Source organism: Protopterus annectens, chromosome 11.part0 (assembly GCF_019279795.1).
Source record: "Protopterus annectens isolate FY-2018-M chromosome 11.part0, PAN1.0, whole genome shotgun sequence".
Taxonomy (NCBI): domain Eukaryota; kingdom Metazoa; phylum Chordata; order Ceratodontiformes; family Protopteridae; genus Protopterus; species Protopterus annectens.
The window spans coordinates 157099989-157119936 of record NC_056745.1 but is presented as its reverse complement, the minus strand read 5'-3'; the positions used below and the strand labels follow the sequence as shown (position 1 = coordinate 157119936).

General features: G+C 38.9%; 1 protein-coding gene across 1 annotated transcript in view; it reads right to left on the bottom strand.

Moving 5' to 3' along the window:
* The window catches only part of GALNT8 (polypeptide N-acetylgalactosaminyltransferase 8), a 406113-nt gene that overhangs the window by 136247 nt on the left and 249918 nt on the right, over positions 1 to 19948 (bottom strand). Inside the window, exon 7 of the mRNA XM_044087557.1 lies at positions 15999 to 16184. Coding sequence (XP_043943492.1) covers positions 15999 to 16184 — 186 coding nt within the window. The remainder of the gene's footprint in view (positions 1 to 15998; positions 16185 to 19948) is intronic.

Sequence of the window (19948 nt, the reverse complement as noted above, 5' to 3'; positions counted from 1 at the left end):
CCCCACTCCACTCATGATTAACTGTGATGAAGAGACAGTAAGTTGTTCTGAACACAAATTCTCCCACCATTTGCTATATTTGATATCCAATTGCAATTAAGCAAATGAAAGTCTTCCCACAGTAGGGTATTCATGTTGTTACACACACACACACACACACACACACACACACACACACACACACACACACACACACACACACACACACACACACACACACACACACACACACACACAATCACACACACACACACACACATACACATTGGGAGCTTGATATATCTCAAATATCTTATCGTGATCAGTTAAAAAATAATGGCCAGAATAATGTACTTTAATTGTTTCATATACAGACAGGCAGAAACATACACACACACTTCAGATCCATTATCTTTTAATTGTGACCAAATAACAGTTGTGTTTAGTCATTTTCACTCAAATACATTCACACACACACACGCACACACACACACACACACACACACACACGCACAGACACACAGTGCTCTTTACAAAGCCATAATCATTTAATGTTGACCAAATTCTTCTTCTTTCATCTTTTCCCAGTTAGGGGTCACCACAGTGGATCACCTGTCCAGCCATGATTGGCAGTGGAGTTTTATAGTGTCAGGTTGCCAGCCCAGCCCCATCCTTCCACAGAAGGCACACACACATGCACGCACTCACACCTAGGGCCAATTTAGAGTGCCCAATCCACCTACAGCATGTCTTTGGGATATGGGAGGAAACTGAAACACCTGAAGGAAACCCACGTGACCACAGGGAGGACATGCAGACTCCGCACAGAAGGCACCCCAGCCGAGGATTGAACTGGAAAACCTCTTGCTGTGAGGTGACAACGCTACCTGCTGCACCACCATGGCCACCCTTAACGTTGACCAAATTAAAGTAGATTAATTACTTTTACACAAAGACTAACCTCCATTCTGAATTCCACCTTATAACTGTGCATATCTTTCATATATCACAGGTGCCAGGTGCAATGCATTCTCTCAAAAGAAAAACAGTCAGTTCCTTTCATATACACTCACACAGACATCCCCTACCTCTACCCCCTTAAAGTTTTTAACTGTGATTGCATTTTGTATTGTTGATCCAGCATAAGCATTCTCCACCACAAATCATAAAATCAGTTTAGGCAGTGCTTGACAGTAAATGATAGGAGGAAGGCTGTGTCTTCTATGATCCTTTATATTCCCAAGCCTAGACTGACCTCCCTGAAATCTCCCTCCTTGTTGGTAGTTGTTCATAGCACACAGCATGCCTACTACATTCACATCTTATGCTACTCTGAGGCAGATCCAGAACCAGGAATATAACACTGGTTGTTTTTTTTATGGCCCCCTTTTGGCTCTTTTTAAGTGCAGGGTGAACTATTTAGCTAATCTTCCAAAATAGCTCACCCTGCAATTAAAAATAAACAAAAAGTTAAGACTTTATTATAAAGCTACATTAAAATATATTACTTTAAAGCATGTATCATGGCAAAACTGAATGATCTCAGTATCTGATGTAATGGTGCTGTTGTGTAGCCAAGATAATTCAGGGTCAGACTAGTCAACGTTTCAATGACTTCTTGATTAATGCCGAGGCCAAATAGCTTTGTGATTAATCACAGACGATGATGTGGTATTAAAAATATTAGAATGAATGAGAAACAGAGATTCGGACAGTCTACCAGCACTGAGTCAACCTTACATATTCTAGAAAGGCCAATAGACTATTTCTGTGCTTTGGCTGGAATAAAAACAATGCTGTATTGTACAGAGGACATTGTAATCCTTCAGATGCACAGTAAGTTGCACACACACACACACACACACACACACACACACACACACACACACACACACACACACACACACACACACACACACACACACACACACACACACACACACACACACACACACACACACCTTTCTGGTATTTTAGAGAGATAGGAGGAATGCCAAAGGTCTTCAGTTGGACATATCTATAGATGTGCCACCTATATATAATGGAACAATGACTGGAGCTTTCTAGCAGTTAGGTACATAACTCGTTGACTGGGACATCAAGTAGGTGTTGTCATCTTCTTCTTCTTCAAGGCTAAAGGTACTCTGTTGTTATGATGACATTTAGTGATGCACTTTTGAGTTTGTGAAGGAGTTTATGACTAGACTGTTAGGGACTAGGGAGAACTGGAAAGAAAGGGTTGACTCATTAGTGACTGATTCCTTTTTGGAGGCATGCATGGGTTTAGGAATGAATAAGGAAGCATTTATATAATTTTCAATAAATTTACAATCTCAGTGGTAGACAGCTTTGGAAGAGAACCAGGATGTGTTTTCTTGTTTACACTAAAGAGCTGAGAGGTATTTGTCCCAAAAGCTTTATGGTTGCTCATTTGCACATTTTGTTGTTTGACGTAGTATGTTTTCTTAGATAAGAAGTTGCAATCACTTAAATTTGTAATTCACAATGTTTGAGTAGAGCGTTTAAAAATCTCTTATGGTTGAATTTTTTTGTCAAGCTTTGTCTTTCTGTTTAATTTCTCCAAGTCTTTTGGGTTTCGAATACCATGATAGGAATGGCCCCATTCCTAAGTCACGCTATGATTAAAGTTCATGCCATTAGTATTGTTTCAATATTTGATGTCAGTTGAAAGTGCTCTTCGCAGCAACTGCAATGTGCTCAGAAATGACTCCTTCTGCAGTTCATACAGAGATACATGCATTGGTAGCATATATAAATACAACTGTAAATTCTCTATTAGACCTGTTGCTCCTACTACTATTAGAAATGTCTGGGCATCTTTCTTTCACAATGCTCTTGTTGCTGCCTGCAAATCAAATAAAAAAAATAAAATAAATCCTGATATTTTATGACTTTGTGTTTCTCTGTACATAAGACACTTGTAATTACTGGATGTAGCAAATTCAATCATCAACGCTACTTTTGTCTTTTTTTTCCTGAACTACTATATCTGATTTTCTCGCATCTATTTTTGAATTGTTGGTAATGGGTGGTCTTGCCACATTATTATGCCTTTCACTATACAAGCCCTCTGCGATGAGTGAATGACACCCACCAATAAGATCTGTGACTGTTTCCAGTTCTTTCTGATGTGTCAGTGACTTAATGTCTACTGAATGCAATAACATTGCTTTATCCATTATTCAAAGGCATTACTAAGGTCCAGGAGATAAAGAGTCATCCAAATTAGACTGTGTGAGAAGTTAAGGTTTAAGTCTTAAAATTCTTCATGTCTCTAGCCTGGTTGCACTGTTTGGCTTTTATTAGTTTTGAATGGCTCTATAAGGCAAATAGAAGACGGTGATCAGTGATATAGTCTAACATGGCACCTGCATATTCTGTGTTGTCAGGGCCACTTTTGGTGGAAGTATGCAGAGCTGTATCCAGCACTAGGTGACCAAGGCAGTTACCTACGGCCCACTGGCTTTGAGGGGACCCCAGCTGGTTGGTAGGGGCCTGCCTAATGAGGGTCTGTCACACTTTTTAAAATTACAAAACAATACTTGTTTTTGAGGGTGTTCTTCTTGAATGCCTTCTACATCTGGTTGCAAACACCTGTTGAATCTGTGTGTGAGTCATCGAACAGACCGTTCTTCCTTTCCGTGTGTGGAATTTACCGTTCCCTTCCCACAATTCACTGCTGGGAATGCATGTAAATCCTGGATGGATTTGTGCTGCTGCTTCCACGAAATGAGGCTTCATCTTCAGCAAGTAAGTTTTTTTTGTGTGTGTGTGTGTGTGTGTGTGTGTGTGTGTGTGTGTGTGTGTGTGTGTGTGTATGTGTCTGAGTGAATGAGTGACTGAGTAATTAAAGATTTGCGTGCTTTAGTTTGTATGTATGACTGAAAGGGTTTTGTCTCTGCATTTTGAGTGCGTGTATGGCATTTTTAATAATTCTATTCATCCAGGGGCTACCATATAGTGATAGCCTACCTTGCATATGGATCTTCAGTAGGTGGGCCTGAAGCCCTTTTAACCCTTAGGTAATGACATTCTTATAACTGTTGAGATGAGTGGAGATATCTGGGTCATCACGCTGCAGCTAGATGCTGTTTATGATATAATATTTGATGATCTGGACTTACACCACTGACTGGGTGCAACAGAGCAATGATAGTGCCACCCCCTACTATGTGAAGACATTCTCCTATTTTGTCTACTCACCTTTATAATGAGCCATTGGCTGCTAATACAGTCTCAACATCACCACTGAGTTAATACCCTAGGTTCATAGACCCAGGAGATTTCCCTGTCTTCCATCTTAAAATAGGCAGGCAGACATTTTTTCATAAATCCCCTCCTTCTGCCATTGGTTCCTCCAACACCTGATCTGCTAGTCAGTCCTAGGTCATCTGGGTGCTAATCAAAGCTGCATCCTTCAGTGTCACAGAACTAATAGTGGGCTGCAGAGCTTTTCTACTTCAGGCTGCACCCAAGTTTTCATCTACATTTGATGTTTTTGGGAACCACATATTCTTGCATCATTTGTTTTAGGACAATACTGACATAAACACACACTGACCAAAGACTGTTTCTTGAGCTTACACTGGACAAACTAGCTCTCAACTGTCCAAATTTTTTGCCTCATATTTTAGGTCTGTTCCTCATAAAATAAGGGGTTTTCTGGCAAATCAGTGAGGACTGAATTCATTAAATAATGGTGGCCATTTAAATCTCAGTCTTCATATCTTTCAAAAAATGCATGGTAACACCAAAGCTTTTATTCTAGCAACTTTCTAAGATTATACAAGCAATACTTAAAATTTGTCCCTAGTTTTGTTCCCCCATTAATTTTGGCTTTCTCCATAATTCTTGTGCTACATGGTTCAGCGGTATGGTTGAGTGACAAGTGCATTTTACAAGAAATTGACTGTCAAATGCATTTTATAAGGAATCCACTAGCTCACAGTCACCCAAGATCCACAATTAAACTAAATCAACACACATTACACTCTACCACTAAAATAAAACTGCACGCAGACATCCACCCCAACCCAGGTCTCCATAACACCCCCTCACCTCCTCATACATCACCAAACTCTTCACTTATCCACCTAAACACCCACCCCTATCCCCCACTCTCAAAAACATCCAACCCAGACCTACTACTTACCAATTTCAGTCTTCGTAGTATAGTCAACAAAACTAGTGAATTCCAAGTCACCTTAGCCACCTAGGGCCAATTTAGAGTGCCCAATCCACCTACAGCATGTCTTTGGGATATGGGAGGAAACTGAAGCACCTGAAGGAAACCCACGCGACCACAGGGAGGACATGCAGACTCCGCACAGAAGGCACCCCAGCCGAGGACTGAACTGGAGAACCTCTTGCTGTGAGGTGACAACGCTACCTGCTGCACCACCATGGCCACCCTTAACGTTGACCAAATTAAAGTAGATTAATTACTTTTACACAAAGACTAACCTCCATTCTGAATTCCACCTTATAACTGTGCATATCTTTCATATATCACAGGTGCCAGGTGCAATGCATTCTCTCAAAAGAAAAACAGTCAGTTCCTTTCATATACACTCACACAGACATCCCCTACCTCTACCCCCTTAAAGTTTTTAACTGTGATTGCATTTTGTATTGTTGATCCAGCATAAGCATTCTCCACCACAAATCACAAAATCAGTTTAGGCAGTGCTTGACAGTAAATGATAGGAGGAAGGCTGTGTCTTCTATGATCCTTTATATTCCCAAGCCTAGACTGACCTCCCTGAAATCTCCCTCCTTGTTGGTAGTTGTTCATAGCACACAGCATGCCTACTACATTCACATCTTATGCTACTCTGAGGCAGATCCAGAACCAGGAATATAACACTGGTTGTTTTTTTATGGCCCTCTTTTGGCTCTTTTTAAGTGCAGGGTGAACTATTTAGCTAATCTTCCAAAATAGCTCACCCTGCAATTAAAAATAAACAAAAAGTTAAGACTTTATTATAAAGCTACATTAAAATATATTACTTTAAAGCATGTATCATGGCAAAACTGAATGATCTCAGTATCTGATGTAATGGTGCTGTTGTGTAGCCAAGATAATTCAGGGTCAGACTAGTCAACGTTTCAATGACTTCTTGATTAATGCCGAGGCCAAATAGCTTTGTGATTAATCACAGACGATGATGTGGTATTAAAAATATTAGAATGAATGAGAAACAGAGATTCGGACAGTCTACCAGCACTGAGTCAACCTTACATATTCTAGAAAGGCCAATAGACTATTTCTGTGCTTTGGCTGGAATAAAAACAATGCTGTATTGTACAGAGGACATTGTAATCCTTCAGATGCACAGTAAGTTGCACACACACACACACACACACACACACACACACACACACACACACACACACACACACACACACACACACACACACACACACACACACACACACACACCTTTCTGGTATTTTAGAGATAGGAGGAATGCCAAAGGTCTTCAGTTGGACATATCTATAGATGTGCCACCTATATATAATGGAACAATGACTGGAGCTTTCTAGCAGTTAGGTACATAACTCGTTGACTGGGACATCAAGTAGGTGTTGTCATCTTCTTCTTCTTCAAGGCTAAAGGTACTCTGTTGTTATGATGACATTTAGTGATGCACTTTTGAGTTTGTGAAGGAGTTTATGACTAGACTGTTAGGGACTAGGGAGAACTGGAAAGAAAGGGTTGACTCATTAGTGACTGATTCCTTTTTGGAGACATGCGTGGGTTTAGGAATGAATAAGGAAGCATTTATATAATTTTCAATAAATTTACAATCTCAGTTGTAGACAGCTTTGGAAGAGAACCAGGCTGTGTTTTCTTGTTTACACTAATGAGCTGAGAGGTATTTGTCCCAAAAGCTTTATGGTTGCTCATTTGCACATTTTGTTGTTTGACGTAGTATGTTTTCTTAGATAAGAAGTTGCAATCACTTAAATTTGTAATTCACAATGTTTGAGTAGAGCGTTTAAAAATCTCTTATGGTTGAATTTTTTTGTCAAGCTTTGTCTTTCTGTTTAATTTCTCCAAGTCTTTTGGGTTTCGAATACCATGATAGGAATGGCCCCATTCCTAAGTCACGCTATGATTAAAGTTCATGCCATTCGTATTGTTTCAATATTTGATGTCAGTTGAAAGTGCTCTTCGCAGCAACTGCAATGTGCTCAGAAATGACTCCTTCTGCAGTTCATACAGAGATACATGCATTGGTAGCATATATAAATACAACTGTAAATTCTCTATTAGACCTGTTGCTCCTACTACTATTAGAAATGTCTTGGCATCTTTCTTTCACAATGCTCTTGTTTCTGCCTGCAAATCAAATAAAAAAAATAAAATAAATCCTGATATTTTATGACTTTGTGTTTCTCTGTACATAAGACACTTGTAATTACTGGATGTAGCAAATTCAATCATCAACGCTACTTTTGTCTTTTTTTTCCTGAACTACTATATCTGATTTTCTCGCATCTATTTTTGAATTGTTGGTAATGGGTGGTCTTGCCACATTATTATGCCTTTCACTATACAAGCCCTCTGCGATGAGTGAGTGACACCCACCAATAAGATCTGTGACTGTTTCCAGTTTTTTCTGATGTGTCAGTGACTTAATGTCTACTGAATGCAATAACATTGCTTTATCCATTATTCAAAGGCATTACTAAGGTCCAGGAGATAAAGAGTCATCCAAATTAGACTGTGTGAGAAGTTAAGGTTTAAGTCTTAAAATTCTTCATGTCTCTAGCCTGGTTGCACTGTTTGGCTTTTATTAGTTTTGAATGGCTCTATAAGGCAAATAGAAGACGGTGATCAGTGATATAGTCTAACATGGCACCTGCATATTCTGTGTTGTCAGGGCCACTTTTGGTGGAAGTATGCAGAGCTGTATCCAGCACTAGGTGACCAAGGCAGTTACCTACGGCCCACTGGCTTTGAGGGACCCCAGCTGGTTGGTAGGGGCCTGCCTAATGAGGGTCTGTCACACTTTTAAAATTACAAAACAATACTTGTTTTTGAGGGTGTTCTTCTTGAATGCCTTCTACATCTGGTTGCAAACACCTGTTGAATCTGTGTGTGAGTCATCGAACAGACCGTTCTTCCTTTCCGTGTGTGGAATTTACCGTTCCCTTCCCACAATTCACTGCTGGGAATGCATGTAAATCCTGGATGGATTTGTGCTGCTGCTTCCACGAAATGAGGCTTCATCTTCAGCAAGTAAGTTTTTTTTGTGTGTGTGTGTGTGTGTGTGTGTGTGTGTGTGTGTGTGTGTGTGTGTGTGTGTGTGTATGTGTCTGAGTAAATGAGTGACTGAGTAATTAAAGATTTGCGTGCTTTAGTTTGTATGTATGACTGAAAGGGTTTTGTCTCTGCATTTTGAGTGCGTGTATGGCATTTTTAATAATTCTATTCATCCAGGGGCTACCATATAGTGACAGCCTACCTTGCATATGGATCTTCAGTAGGTGGGCCTGAAGCCCTTTTAACCCTTAGGTAATGACATTCTTATAACTGTTGAGATGAGTGGAGATATCTGGGTCATCACGCTGCAGCTAGATGCTGTTTATGATATAATATTTGATGATCTGGACTTACACCACTGACTGGGTGCAACAGAGCAATGATAGTGCCACCCCCTACTATGTGAAGACATTCTCCTATTTTGTCTACTCACCTTTATAATGAGCCATTGGCTGCTAATACAGTCTCAACATCACCACTGAGTTAATACCCTAGGTTCATAGACCCAGGAGATTTCCCTGTCTTCCATCTTAAAATAGGCAGGCAGACATTTTTTCATAAATCCCCTCCTTCTGCCATTGGTTCCTCCAACACCTGATCTGCTAGTCAGTCCTAGGTCATCTGGGTGCTAATCAAAGCTGCATCCTTCAGTGTCACAGAACTAATAGTGGGCTGCAGAGCTTTTCTACTTCAGGCTGCACCCAAGTTTTCATCTACATTTGATGTTTTTGGGAACCACATATTCTTGCATCATTTGTTTTAGGACAATACTGACACAAACACACACTGACCAAAGATTGTTTCTTGAGCTTACACTGGACAAACTAGCTCTCAACTGTCCAAATTTTTTGCCTCATATTTTAGGTCTGTTCCTCATAAAATAAGGGGTTTTCTGGCAAATCAGTGAGGACTGAATTCATTAAATAATGGTGGCCATTTAAATCTCAGTCTTCATATCTTTCAAAAAATGCATGGTAACACCAAAGCTTTTATTCTAGCAACTTTCTAAGATTATACAAGCAATACTTAAAATTTGTCCCTAGTTTTGTTCCCCATTAATTTTGGCCTTCTCCATAATTCTTGTGCTACATGGTTCAGCGGTATGGTTGAGTGACAAGTGCATTTTACAAGAAATTGACTGTCAAATGCATTTTATAAGGAATCCACTAGCTCACAGTCACCCAAGATCCACAATTAAACTAAATCAACACACATTACACTCTACCACTAAAATAAAACTGCACGCAGACATCCACCCCAACCCAGGTCTCCATAACACCCCCTCACCTCCTCATACATCACCAAACTCTTCACTTATCCACCTAAACACCCACCCCTACCCCCCACTCTCAAAAACATCCAACCCAGACCTACTACTTACCAATTTCAGTCTTCGTAGTATAGTCAACAAAACTAGTGAATTCCAAGTCACCTTAGCCACCTACAATCCTGACATAGCGGTTATAACTGAAACCTGGTTAAAGCCACATATCAAGGACAATGAGGTTACCCTACATGGCTATAACATCATCAGACTAGACAGGTTACATAAAAGGGGTGGTGGTGTAGCTATACTATTTAAGAATACCCTTAAAATGGAACAACTCCAATGCTCCCCACCTGACCTAGAATATACTGAAATCCTAACCACTCATCTGGAAATAAATCCTAATAAAACAGTTATCATCATAGCTGTCTACCTCCCTCCTGGTAACACCCTACCCATCATCAACAGACTCCTTTCATGGGCGTCCCTTAATTTCAATCAAGAAACAATAATTATCTGCAATTTCAACCTTGATTGGCAAACCTGTACTTCCAATAACCCTACTAATTTCTTCAATCTTTACAATTACACCCAGACTATAAATTGCCCCATATGTTTCGACAAACACTCAAACAGACAGTGTACATTAGACTGGATCCTAACCAACAAGCCCAACCTGAATTACATAGCAGGCTGTCTTCCTGACTCTCTCAGTGATCATGCCTCCACATTTCTTTACAGAAAATGTGTACACAGTCTAACATCTCCTACAAATACATTCACTGTAAAAAAACACTTCTCCCCCTCAATTATTAAGCAGATCCTGCAACAATTTGACTGGACACCCCCAAAATATCTCCAATTCGACCTAGTAGTACAATTTTTCAGCTCCACCTTCCTAGACATACTCAACAACCTTGCCCCAATTCAAAAAGTGCACACAAAATCCAAGCCTGTGCCCTGGCTAACCAAAGAAACCAAGCTCTTACTTAAACAACGAGATAGAGCCTGGTCAAACTACCATGCCACCAAAAACACATCTAGCCTAACTACCTATAACAGCTAAGAAATCTAGCAAAAAAAAACAAATCAAAGCAGACAAGCAAAAGTATTTCCTTTCCTGCCAACAGGAACACCAAAAAAACTGTGTAAATTCTGGGATAACATAAACTATCTTCTAAATCCAGACCACTCCCCTACCCCAACCCCAATAACCACCAACAACACTGTACCCATACGAACCTAGATCAACTCCCACTTTATAAATCCCATTACCTCCCTTCTAGGTGACCATCCTACTTTACCAATTACACTCCCTACTGTCTTCCCTGATAATCCCAACCCCTTTACTTTTTCTCCCATTCAAACAAGCTTCATTAAATCTCTCCTAACCAAATTTAAACCCTGCTGTCTGGCTGCTGACCAGCTCCCAAATAAATTCTTAAAATGTGCAGCCCCATCCATTGCTTACCCCATATCTATCTTGATCAATCGCTCAATCTCAGAAAAATATGTGCCTACTTTTAGGAAAATATCCCATATCATCCCACTCCACAAAGGAGGACCCTCCAAAGAATTATCCAACTTCCTCCTCATCGCCATTCTATCCCCCATAGCCAGAATCCTAGAAGAATGCATACACAAACAGCTTTTCAACCATCTACTCTCAAATAATCTCTTATCCCATTTGCAATACAGTTTCAGACCCAAAATCAGTACTACCACTGCCCTAATCTCTTTTACAAACACCATTCATCAACTTCTAAATGAAGGCCAGGCAGTCTCCTCTATCTTTTTGGACATGTCTAAAGCCTTTGGCACCATTTCCCACCAACTTCTACTCAATAAACTCTCTACCTACAACATCTACCCACCCTCTCTGCCCTGGTTCCTCAGCTATCTTTCTAATAGGCAGCAGGCCACCAAATGGCAGAATACTCTCTCCCCCTTCTCCCCATTTCTGTAGGTGTCCCACAAGGCTTGATACTAGGCCCTGTCCTCTTCATCTCCGAAGCACAAAAAAGGCAGAATAACCAACAAATCAAAACAAATGGTCAAAAGCAGACTCCACTTGAAAATAGTAGTGCAGCAGGTCAAACAGCTCACAATAAGGCTCAGAAGCTCCAATACACAGATGATTTATTTAAACGCTTTAAGCGTTTAAATAAATCATCTGTGTATTGGAGCTTCTGAGCCTTATTGTGAGCTGTTTGACCTGTCCTCTTCATCCTATTCACAATTTATCTCAACACAGCAACTAAAGCAGCCACAACCATCCAATACGCAGATGATGGTACCCTTATATGCTCTGCCCCAACACCCCAAAAACTACAAATAAAAATACAATCATCCTTCTCTAGCATAGAAAAATACCTCTCAGATCATCAATTAATTGTTAACCCAAACAAAACCAAACTTATAATCTTCAAAAACAAGAAATGCAAACCTTGGACTGCCCCTCTATCAATTTACTCCTCAAATGGCAGAAAGATCAAACCCACAACTCATACCGAACTCCTAGGGGTCACAATTGATGAGTACCTAACCTTTGAAAAACATGTCTCCTTAACAATCAAAAAAGTGCACATCAAGCTTGGCACCTTATATAGGGCCAAACCATATCTACCCCACAACGCCAGGCTTGCCACAGCCCATTCTCACCTACTTTCACTCCTCCTTTACAGCTCCCACATATTCACCAACCTTCGCAAATCAGACCTAAATAATCTAGAATCCTGCTATCATAAAGTTGCTAAGTTTGCTTTGAATGCCCTATGCCGAACTCACCACTGTACTGTGCTCACTCAACTAAAATGGCTTGAACTCCCTAACCTTCTGGCCCTCAACCAACTATCAATGCTCCATAAAACTATTCACCATCCCACTAACTGCCCTGCCCTCTCCAATCTTGTCCAACCAAATATTAACCCCAGGACCCTGAGATCCTTCGATACATTTACACTAAACGTCACCAAATCTAATAATTATCATGGTGGCTGTCTCTATTCCAATAAAATTGCCAGATTATGGAATATTCTCCCCCCTGCAAAAGCTAAAAATCCACACCATCACGAGTTCAAACAATTACTAATAGACTATCTAACTAACCACTGGCTTTGCTCCTGCCTCATCACAGGCTAATCCTCCTAAGCTCACTCGCTGCACTGCCTACCCATCCAAATAATTGTCATCATTATTGCCAAACATTCTCCCTGATCCAACCCCAACTAAATATTCCTTGCATTAATCCCATGCTTGCTACCTTGCCAACACTGCTTATAGCAAATGGTGTACAAGGTTAATTTATCACATCTCAAGTTCAACAATGCTTTCTGTGGATCAGTTTCAGCCATAACTGTCTTATGTTGTTGTAAATATAATTGTTTATTAATGTCTTAATATTACTGTACAGTGAACAAATGCTGTGTCTGACAATGTATAGATAGTACTGTTGTGGAGCTTTTATTCCCAGGCCTCCATTGAAAATGGGCTCCTGACCCAGTTAGACTTCCCCGGTTAACAAATGTAATAAATAAAAATAAATAGAAATCAAGTTTCAGGGGAGGAGAAGTTTAGTGCTGCTCATACTAAGTCTGTTTACAATGTGAAGCTGTTGTTTAGCAAATGGTATCATTACTGTGCTAAAGAAATTAAAAGCACTGTTAGTAGCACAACAGGTATCATATTTGCTGTTGATGCAAAAGGCTGTGGGTTCTACTCCCACAGCATGTAGATGGATTGCTGACACTGTGTTGTAATTTAAGGGTGGTGGGGTACTGTAGTACTGAGTATGTCCTCCTTTGGAGAAGATGCCTAGTAACTATGGACCTATTGTAAATTTTCCATCCATTCCCTATTGCAATATTACCAGCTTACCATTTATTTAATGTAACATAAGCAATTTGTTCTTCAAGGGCAGCAGGCACTGAATTTGTAGATAAAACACTGAAATATAAAGTTGTTTGCTAGCAGCAACCTCTTCATTAGTTACAAATCTCTAATGTGGAATTATTCAGATGACTTTTACTTCTGCAGAGATTGTGCACATTGACTGACACTGGTAGATTGTAACAACAGAAGTTTTAGTAGACTTTTATTGATAAAATATTCTGAATTGGGCAGTTTTGTCATTATTGGTTCATACATTTTGTTTCATTGCTTACTGAAAAAATGATCAAAACTATAAATTTAAAATACACTAAAAAGTGGTGCTGTATTATACAAGGAATATAATTTAACACAGGCAGAAAGGTGAATCAAAGATCATGCATGTATACATGGTCCTAAAAATGTGTGCAAGGGGTCTATGATTTGAGAAAAGCTCAAAGGCAAACTTTCTCCGCCATTGGTCAGATGCAGTTTCTTTGAATGTGGGTTTCAATGCTGTTTTAATGAATGTAAGTTTCAAGGGCAGAGAAGGTTTAATGCTAAGTCTGTTTTCATTGTGAGACTGTATTGCTTTGTTTAGCAAATGTGTGTCAGTGTTTGTGGTATAAAATCTGAAATACAAGTTTTAAATTAAATCCAAATAATCATTGTGGAAGTAAAGCAGAAAACAGTATGCTCACTAAGAGATTTGAACAGTGTTTTTGGTAAATGGGAAGAAATAGTCAAGTAATGGGACTCTGGAATGACTGTGGGGGTATGTATGGGGGTCCCCCAATCCATTACCCTGCCTAGAGCCCTATTTGACCATGATCTGGCTGTGGATGTATGGGCATACTAAATAAGATCAAAGCATTTAAGAAAGGAATGGGACTGGAAAATAGTAGCCACAGGCCAGTCAGTGCTGAAATTATGTAGTCTAAGTTTGTTCCCTTTAGTTTTGGTGGTGAACTAGGGCACTCTTTATGGGCATTCTAAGAGTATTGTGCATGATGTATATATAGTCAGTGGTGATGGATTTGTATTTACTTCACACAGCAGTGGCTTTTGTGAATTTATGGATTTTGAAATGATGAAGTATATAACTAACGCTATGTGCATTGATTATTTCTGCTCTACCACCTCTTACAATTTCTGCCATAATTTAATATCGGATTTCATAATTTGGGTCAGGATTTCAAAATCTTTAAAATCTGACTTCAGTCACATGCCATGCATTGCAAATATGTCAGGGTACAGCTATGAATGAGGGTAGAAGTAGGAGAACTTCCTCCCCCAGCATGTAGATCCTCTCTTCTATGTTGAAATGGAGTCTAACACAGGTAGGAGTCAGGAATTCCAACTTAGAGAGACTCACAAGTCTTTAATACATCATTTTTGTTATCATTGGTGGACTTGAAACTCAGTTAGTTACTCAGAGGACCTGAATGTGTCTGATATTTATGTAATTTTTTGTTTGGGTCTATTCCATTGTCATTCTCTTTTGGTAGCAGATTTTCTCAGGAACCATGCTTACTGATCTTTTTTCACACTATCTAATTTTTTAGTAAAGTATAAATCTCTGGTGATATTTGTGAATGTTTACAGATAACAGATTGGCAGAGTTGTTTTATGGACCCTCAAACATGACTGGCTTTAGATTCCATTTTGGGCCCCTTTAAAACACTGAAATACAAAAGATGGGGAAATTTTATAAACACATGGAAACCAAATTATAATCAGAAATGCCACTGAGTAAAATATAAACTCTTCTGCTATTGCATGTGTTTCGAATACGTATATATAGAATTCAACTGGTAGTGTTGATTCAAAATTACAATTGCAGTTCTGAAATAATTTTAGAAATTATTATATTTGCCTAAACTTTTAATTTGATTTTTGTCAAATTAAGCGTTTGCTGAGTATTATTAAATGATTAAGGCAGAGTGTAACTAGGATGGCTCTATAGTGATTAAACGAGGACCATAAATAATGCATTGTTAAAGAAAACAAAACTGCACATTAAAGTACAACTCATTCAATAACTCACAGCACAAAGCATCATGTACAATAAAAATGTTTACATGTGAGGGCTACCCCCAGCACCTCCATTTGGGGGCTATGCCTCGACTCTCTTGGTTTCTAAATATATTAACACCAAGGCTGCAAAAACTAAAAGAAAATGGAAACTAATAAAACAAAACAAAACAAAAATCATCTCTTCCCTTACATATAGAGAAGCCACAACAACATATTCAGTCAAAAGCTTAACACATTAACACACCAAAGTGTCTACAAATCAACAGTCAAAAAACAGAAAAAGAAAATTACAGGGAAACCATCTAGGATTTATGTAACATTCTAAATATAAAACTTGTATGGGGTATTTAATATTCTCAGATTGTATACTTAAAACTAAGTGTTCTTTCAAAGTTCCATAATTCTACTTTTTTAGGGAATTGCAAAACATTTGGCAAAGAGTCAAAATCCTTGAGTATGCCTATTGTAAAAATTAAATATGAAATTCCAGGCTACTCTCTTGACAAGTGAAGATGAAAATGATGACAATTTGATTTTTTTTTGAATACACGTTACCTTTAAAGGAACATTCCATGCAATATGTACCATTGCTTTATAGTCATCCATCCAGACATCAGCAACGCGTAGTGCATTTGCTTTTCCAGTTTTTGATAAGTCAGGAAGATATGGTTTATGTGCTCTTTCAATATGAGCCACTTTGGAGCATGGCAGCACCTCAATTTCACCCCCACACTGCCAAACCTGTAGCAAAATGAAAAAAAAAAAATATCATAATAATTTGACAAATTTGACTCATGAGTTAGTCAAGGAATAGAAGGTGAGTTTTATGGAAATAATATGTTCCATTATTATTCAATAACCAAATTAATAAAGACCTAATTAATTAACTAAAAATTCTTTAAAACCTCAGTGTTGTCAATATTATGGTAATAACATGTATATAAATAGCTTTGTTTTTACTATTAATCTCTGTCAAAGATTACTTATTTTTGTGTATATGACAGTAAATGCTATATGTAAATGTCTATATTGTTATTGCTTTGGCCACTATTTCTACTCCTTTTCATATGTCCTATATATTTTTGGCACAAAAAATAGTATACAGATGGCTAGAATAGCACTGGTGCTTGCATGTCATGTGCAACACTTTTCTGAAACACACTGTACAATTAGTTGTACAACTGGTTTGATACACCTTCTTCAGTATGAAGTATCTTTTTCTTTTTTCCAAAAAGAAGACAGTTAATAAAGAACATAATGCTATAGGTGCATAGGTGAAATGTAACAATGATGTACTTACCACCTTTCCAACATCTTTCTGACAGTTATGTTAATTTTGCTTGACAGTGGTTACTCTTTAAGTAGTGGTATTTTATAGTCTGGTAACACGGAAATGTTAATTTTATTTTTGGTCCCCCATGAGATGTCACTCAACTAGCCTAGCCCCTGGTGCCCCATGTCTATGCTGGGTTTACCAGCTCATCTCATTTCCCCTCAGGCTTACTCCAGTATTGGTGGGGATGGTTATGGATCCTAAAGGCACCCAGGGGGCATGGCCATCTCTGCTTTCATCCAGGGGGCATTTCATTATATGCCCTGCCCACTTCCCTGCCCCACCTTCTATGCTCATCGAAGACAGCCTCTCACTTTGGACCATACCTCCCTTAAGGGAGGCCATTAATGAATGCCCTACCACTTGGGATTGTCACGTCCATCCCTCCCTGCTGCTCTATCAATTGCCTGAGCTGCTAATCAAACCCCAGTTGAATGGACTGTAGACAGGGCTCCATCCCTATACTCTACCACAGTGGCCACTATAGTGTTTAATTTTATTTCATTTTAATTAAACTCCCACAAACAGTGATAGTTCATAAACTTTTAGTCATGAATTCTGATTAGTTGGTTTCAGAAATGTTTAAATAGTAAACCATGTACCTTTACTCTTCACATACACCTTGACTGCAAAAGTAACAGAACATCTTATTACAAGGTTGTCAGTAATGATAAGGCCTCTTCTTCATGCTTTATCTGCTGGGTGAAGATTACCAATATGGAATACTATTTACAAGAAACAATGTAGGCGTTCATAGGCCCTATTCACATTAACTCGTTGCTGTTTCTTATATTCTTCTACTTGCCTCCTAATCTGCTGAAAATGAAATTCTTTTATGTATTTACTGTGCAGTTTGAAGCCACTGCATTATTCACTCTGCTCCACTCATCACGTTGTGCTGGCATGGAGTGCCTTGCAGCCAAACAAGCCTGATTACGTTTAACAATGTATTTGAGGCTCCATTGATCTAGAACTCATTTTCGTTACTTTAAGATGAGTAACCTGCCAATAAAACTTAACTGCTGTTTCTACTCATTTCCTTCTCTCTCTCTCTCTCTCTCTCTCTCTCTCTGCCTGTCTCTTTACAAGCACTGCTGGTGATACCCTGCTGGGTGAGGAAAGTAAGTCTACATTTTTTTGTCTGTGAGTTGCATAAACTGATAGAGCTGCTTTCTGCTTTAGCTGCTCCATTTTGTTTTCTGTTTTAAGAAATTTGGTTGGCCTGGTGTTTTTGTTCTGTGTGGCAGATAGACACTGAAATTACCTAGGTTGCACATTTCACATGTTTTTTCCCATTGGTGAGTTTGTTTCTTGAATGATATTTAAATACATAGAGAATTTCTGGGTCTTTGTCTTTTCTGATAAGACACAAGACCTGCAAAAACAGCAATCACTGTTACTAACTCTCTGGTACTTATTTTCCCATTCACCCTCCCATTCTCTGTTTTTTAAACTTGGTGATTTTAAGCAGCCCACTCTTACTGTAAATTGAGTGGTATAATTTCCTTCCTTTCTGTACTGTTGTTTATATCCTGAATTATGTATTTTCCTTTCATTGTGCTTATTAAAAAACACACATTTTGCCACTCATTGTCTGTTTTACTGATTTACTTGCTATGCATTCATTATCTATCTAGCTGTTGGATAAATAGTGTATTTTACACTCTAGCAAGCACTTTTCTATATTTTTTTACATCAAAAGGACAGTGGATTTTCAATCTAGCTGCACTGGGTGATAGCCTGGTCTGTATAGAGAGATACCTGCATGTAGTTTTATTGGCTAGAGGGCTTATTAATCAGCTTACCTTGCTTTTAGTGCCTTTACAAATTAAACACAATTGAGTTGTTCTTGACTCAATTCTACAATGCAAAATACTTTTATTGAATGATAAAAATAAGCCACAGCAACAATAAAAAGTAGATAGCCACAATGGGAGACTCCTTCCTGTCAATAACCAACAAAAAAATATGTAAACTCGATCTCCTGGACAGGAACTAGGACGGTAGTCTACAAGATTCAACAACGAACAGAAAGTAATTCCATATAACACGGTCTAATATAATATAAGACCGTGTTATATGGAATTACTTTCTGTTCGTTGTTGAATCTTGTAGACTGCCATCCTAGTTCCTGTCCAGGAGATCGACTTTTATTGAATAATCACACTTTAATAAGCTTTTTAAAGTACACTGCTGTATCTGCATTTTTAAGTTTATTTGTGGTAGCATTTTACTCTGGGCACTCTTTTATTGTGTTTTTACATTAGGAGAACTGGGATTATTTATCTAGTGACAGTAGGTGCTTATCTGGTCTATCTGAGTTGGGAAGCACACAAAAGTTTTCTGAGTATAGTTGTTTTATTGGCAAGAGGGCTCAGTAGTCAGTTTTCTGTATTTTCAGTGGTGGTATAAATTTGGTACATTTGCATGGAGCTCTTCCAGGCTCTGTACAGATGCAAACATCTGGAAACATTCCTTATTTTCATTATACTGTGAAAGTTTACTGTGCTACTTACCTTATAGCACCCAACACTACTGCTGCTCAGAGAGCATCTGATTTGGCGTTAGGCAGCATCGCTGATTAGGTTAACTGCAGATTACCCCAAATAAGGATCCTTCCCTCATCTGGTTACAAACAACCTCCACTCCTGTCCTTTCAAGTACACATTAGGACCTGCAACCATGGATGGGCACTTTCTTGCTATCTCTGTATCCAGCTTGGTGGACATGGGTATCCCGAGGCAATGTAATAATTGCCTTATGTACACTGACAACCAATAGCATGTGAAAGATGTAGTTACACATTTACACTGAAGGCTAGACTCTCGCATACAGACACAAGAAGAAACAAACAGGTTGTCAGCAACTCACACACATCGCTCAGTGTACCCGCAAAGGACAACACACATAGATCCATATATGCAGAGGTGCTCACATGTAATTTACCAAAATCTCAAAGGCACTCAGGTTCAATCCTCAGAAATTCTGCATGTACATAAACAAGACAATTCCCATCACAACACATAAAGCCACATCTCATTGTGCCTCAACTACCAAGCCCTTAAGGTGAAACACTCCACAACCCAATATTCTGGTCACATGAAACTCCATTGTGAGACATACTGATGTCCCTCTTACCAGGCTAGATTAGGGGAGGTTACAGTTAGTTGTC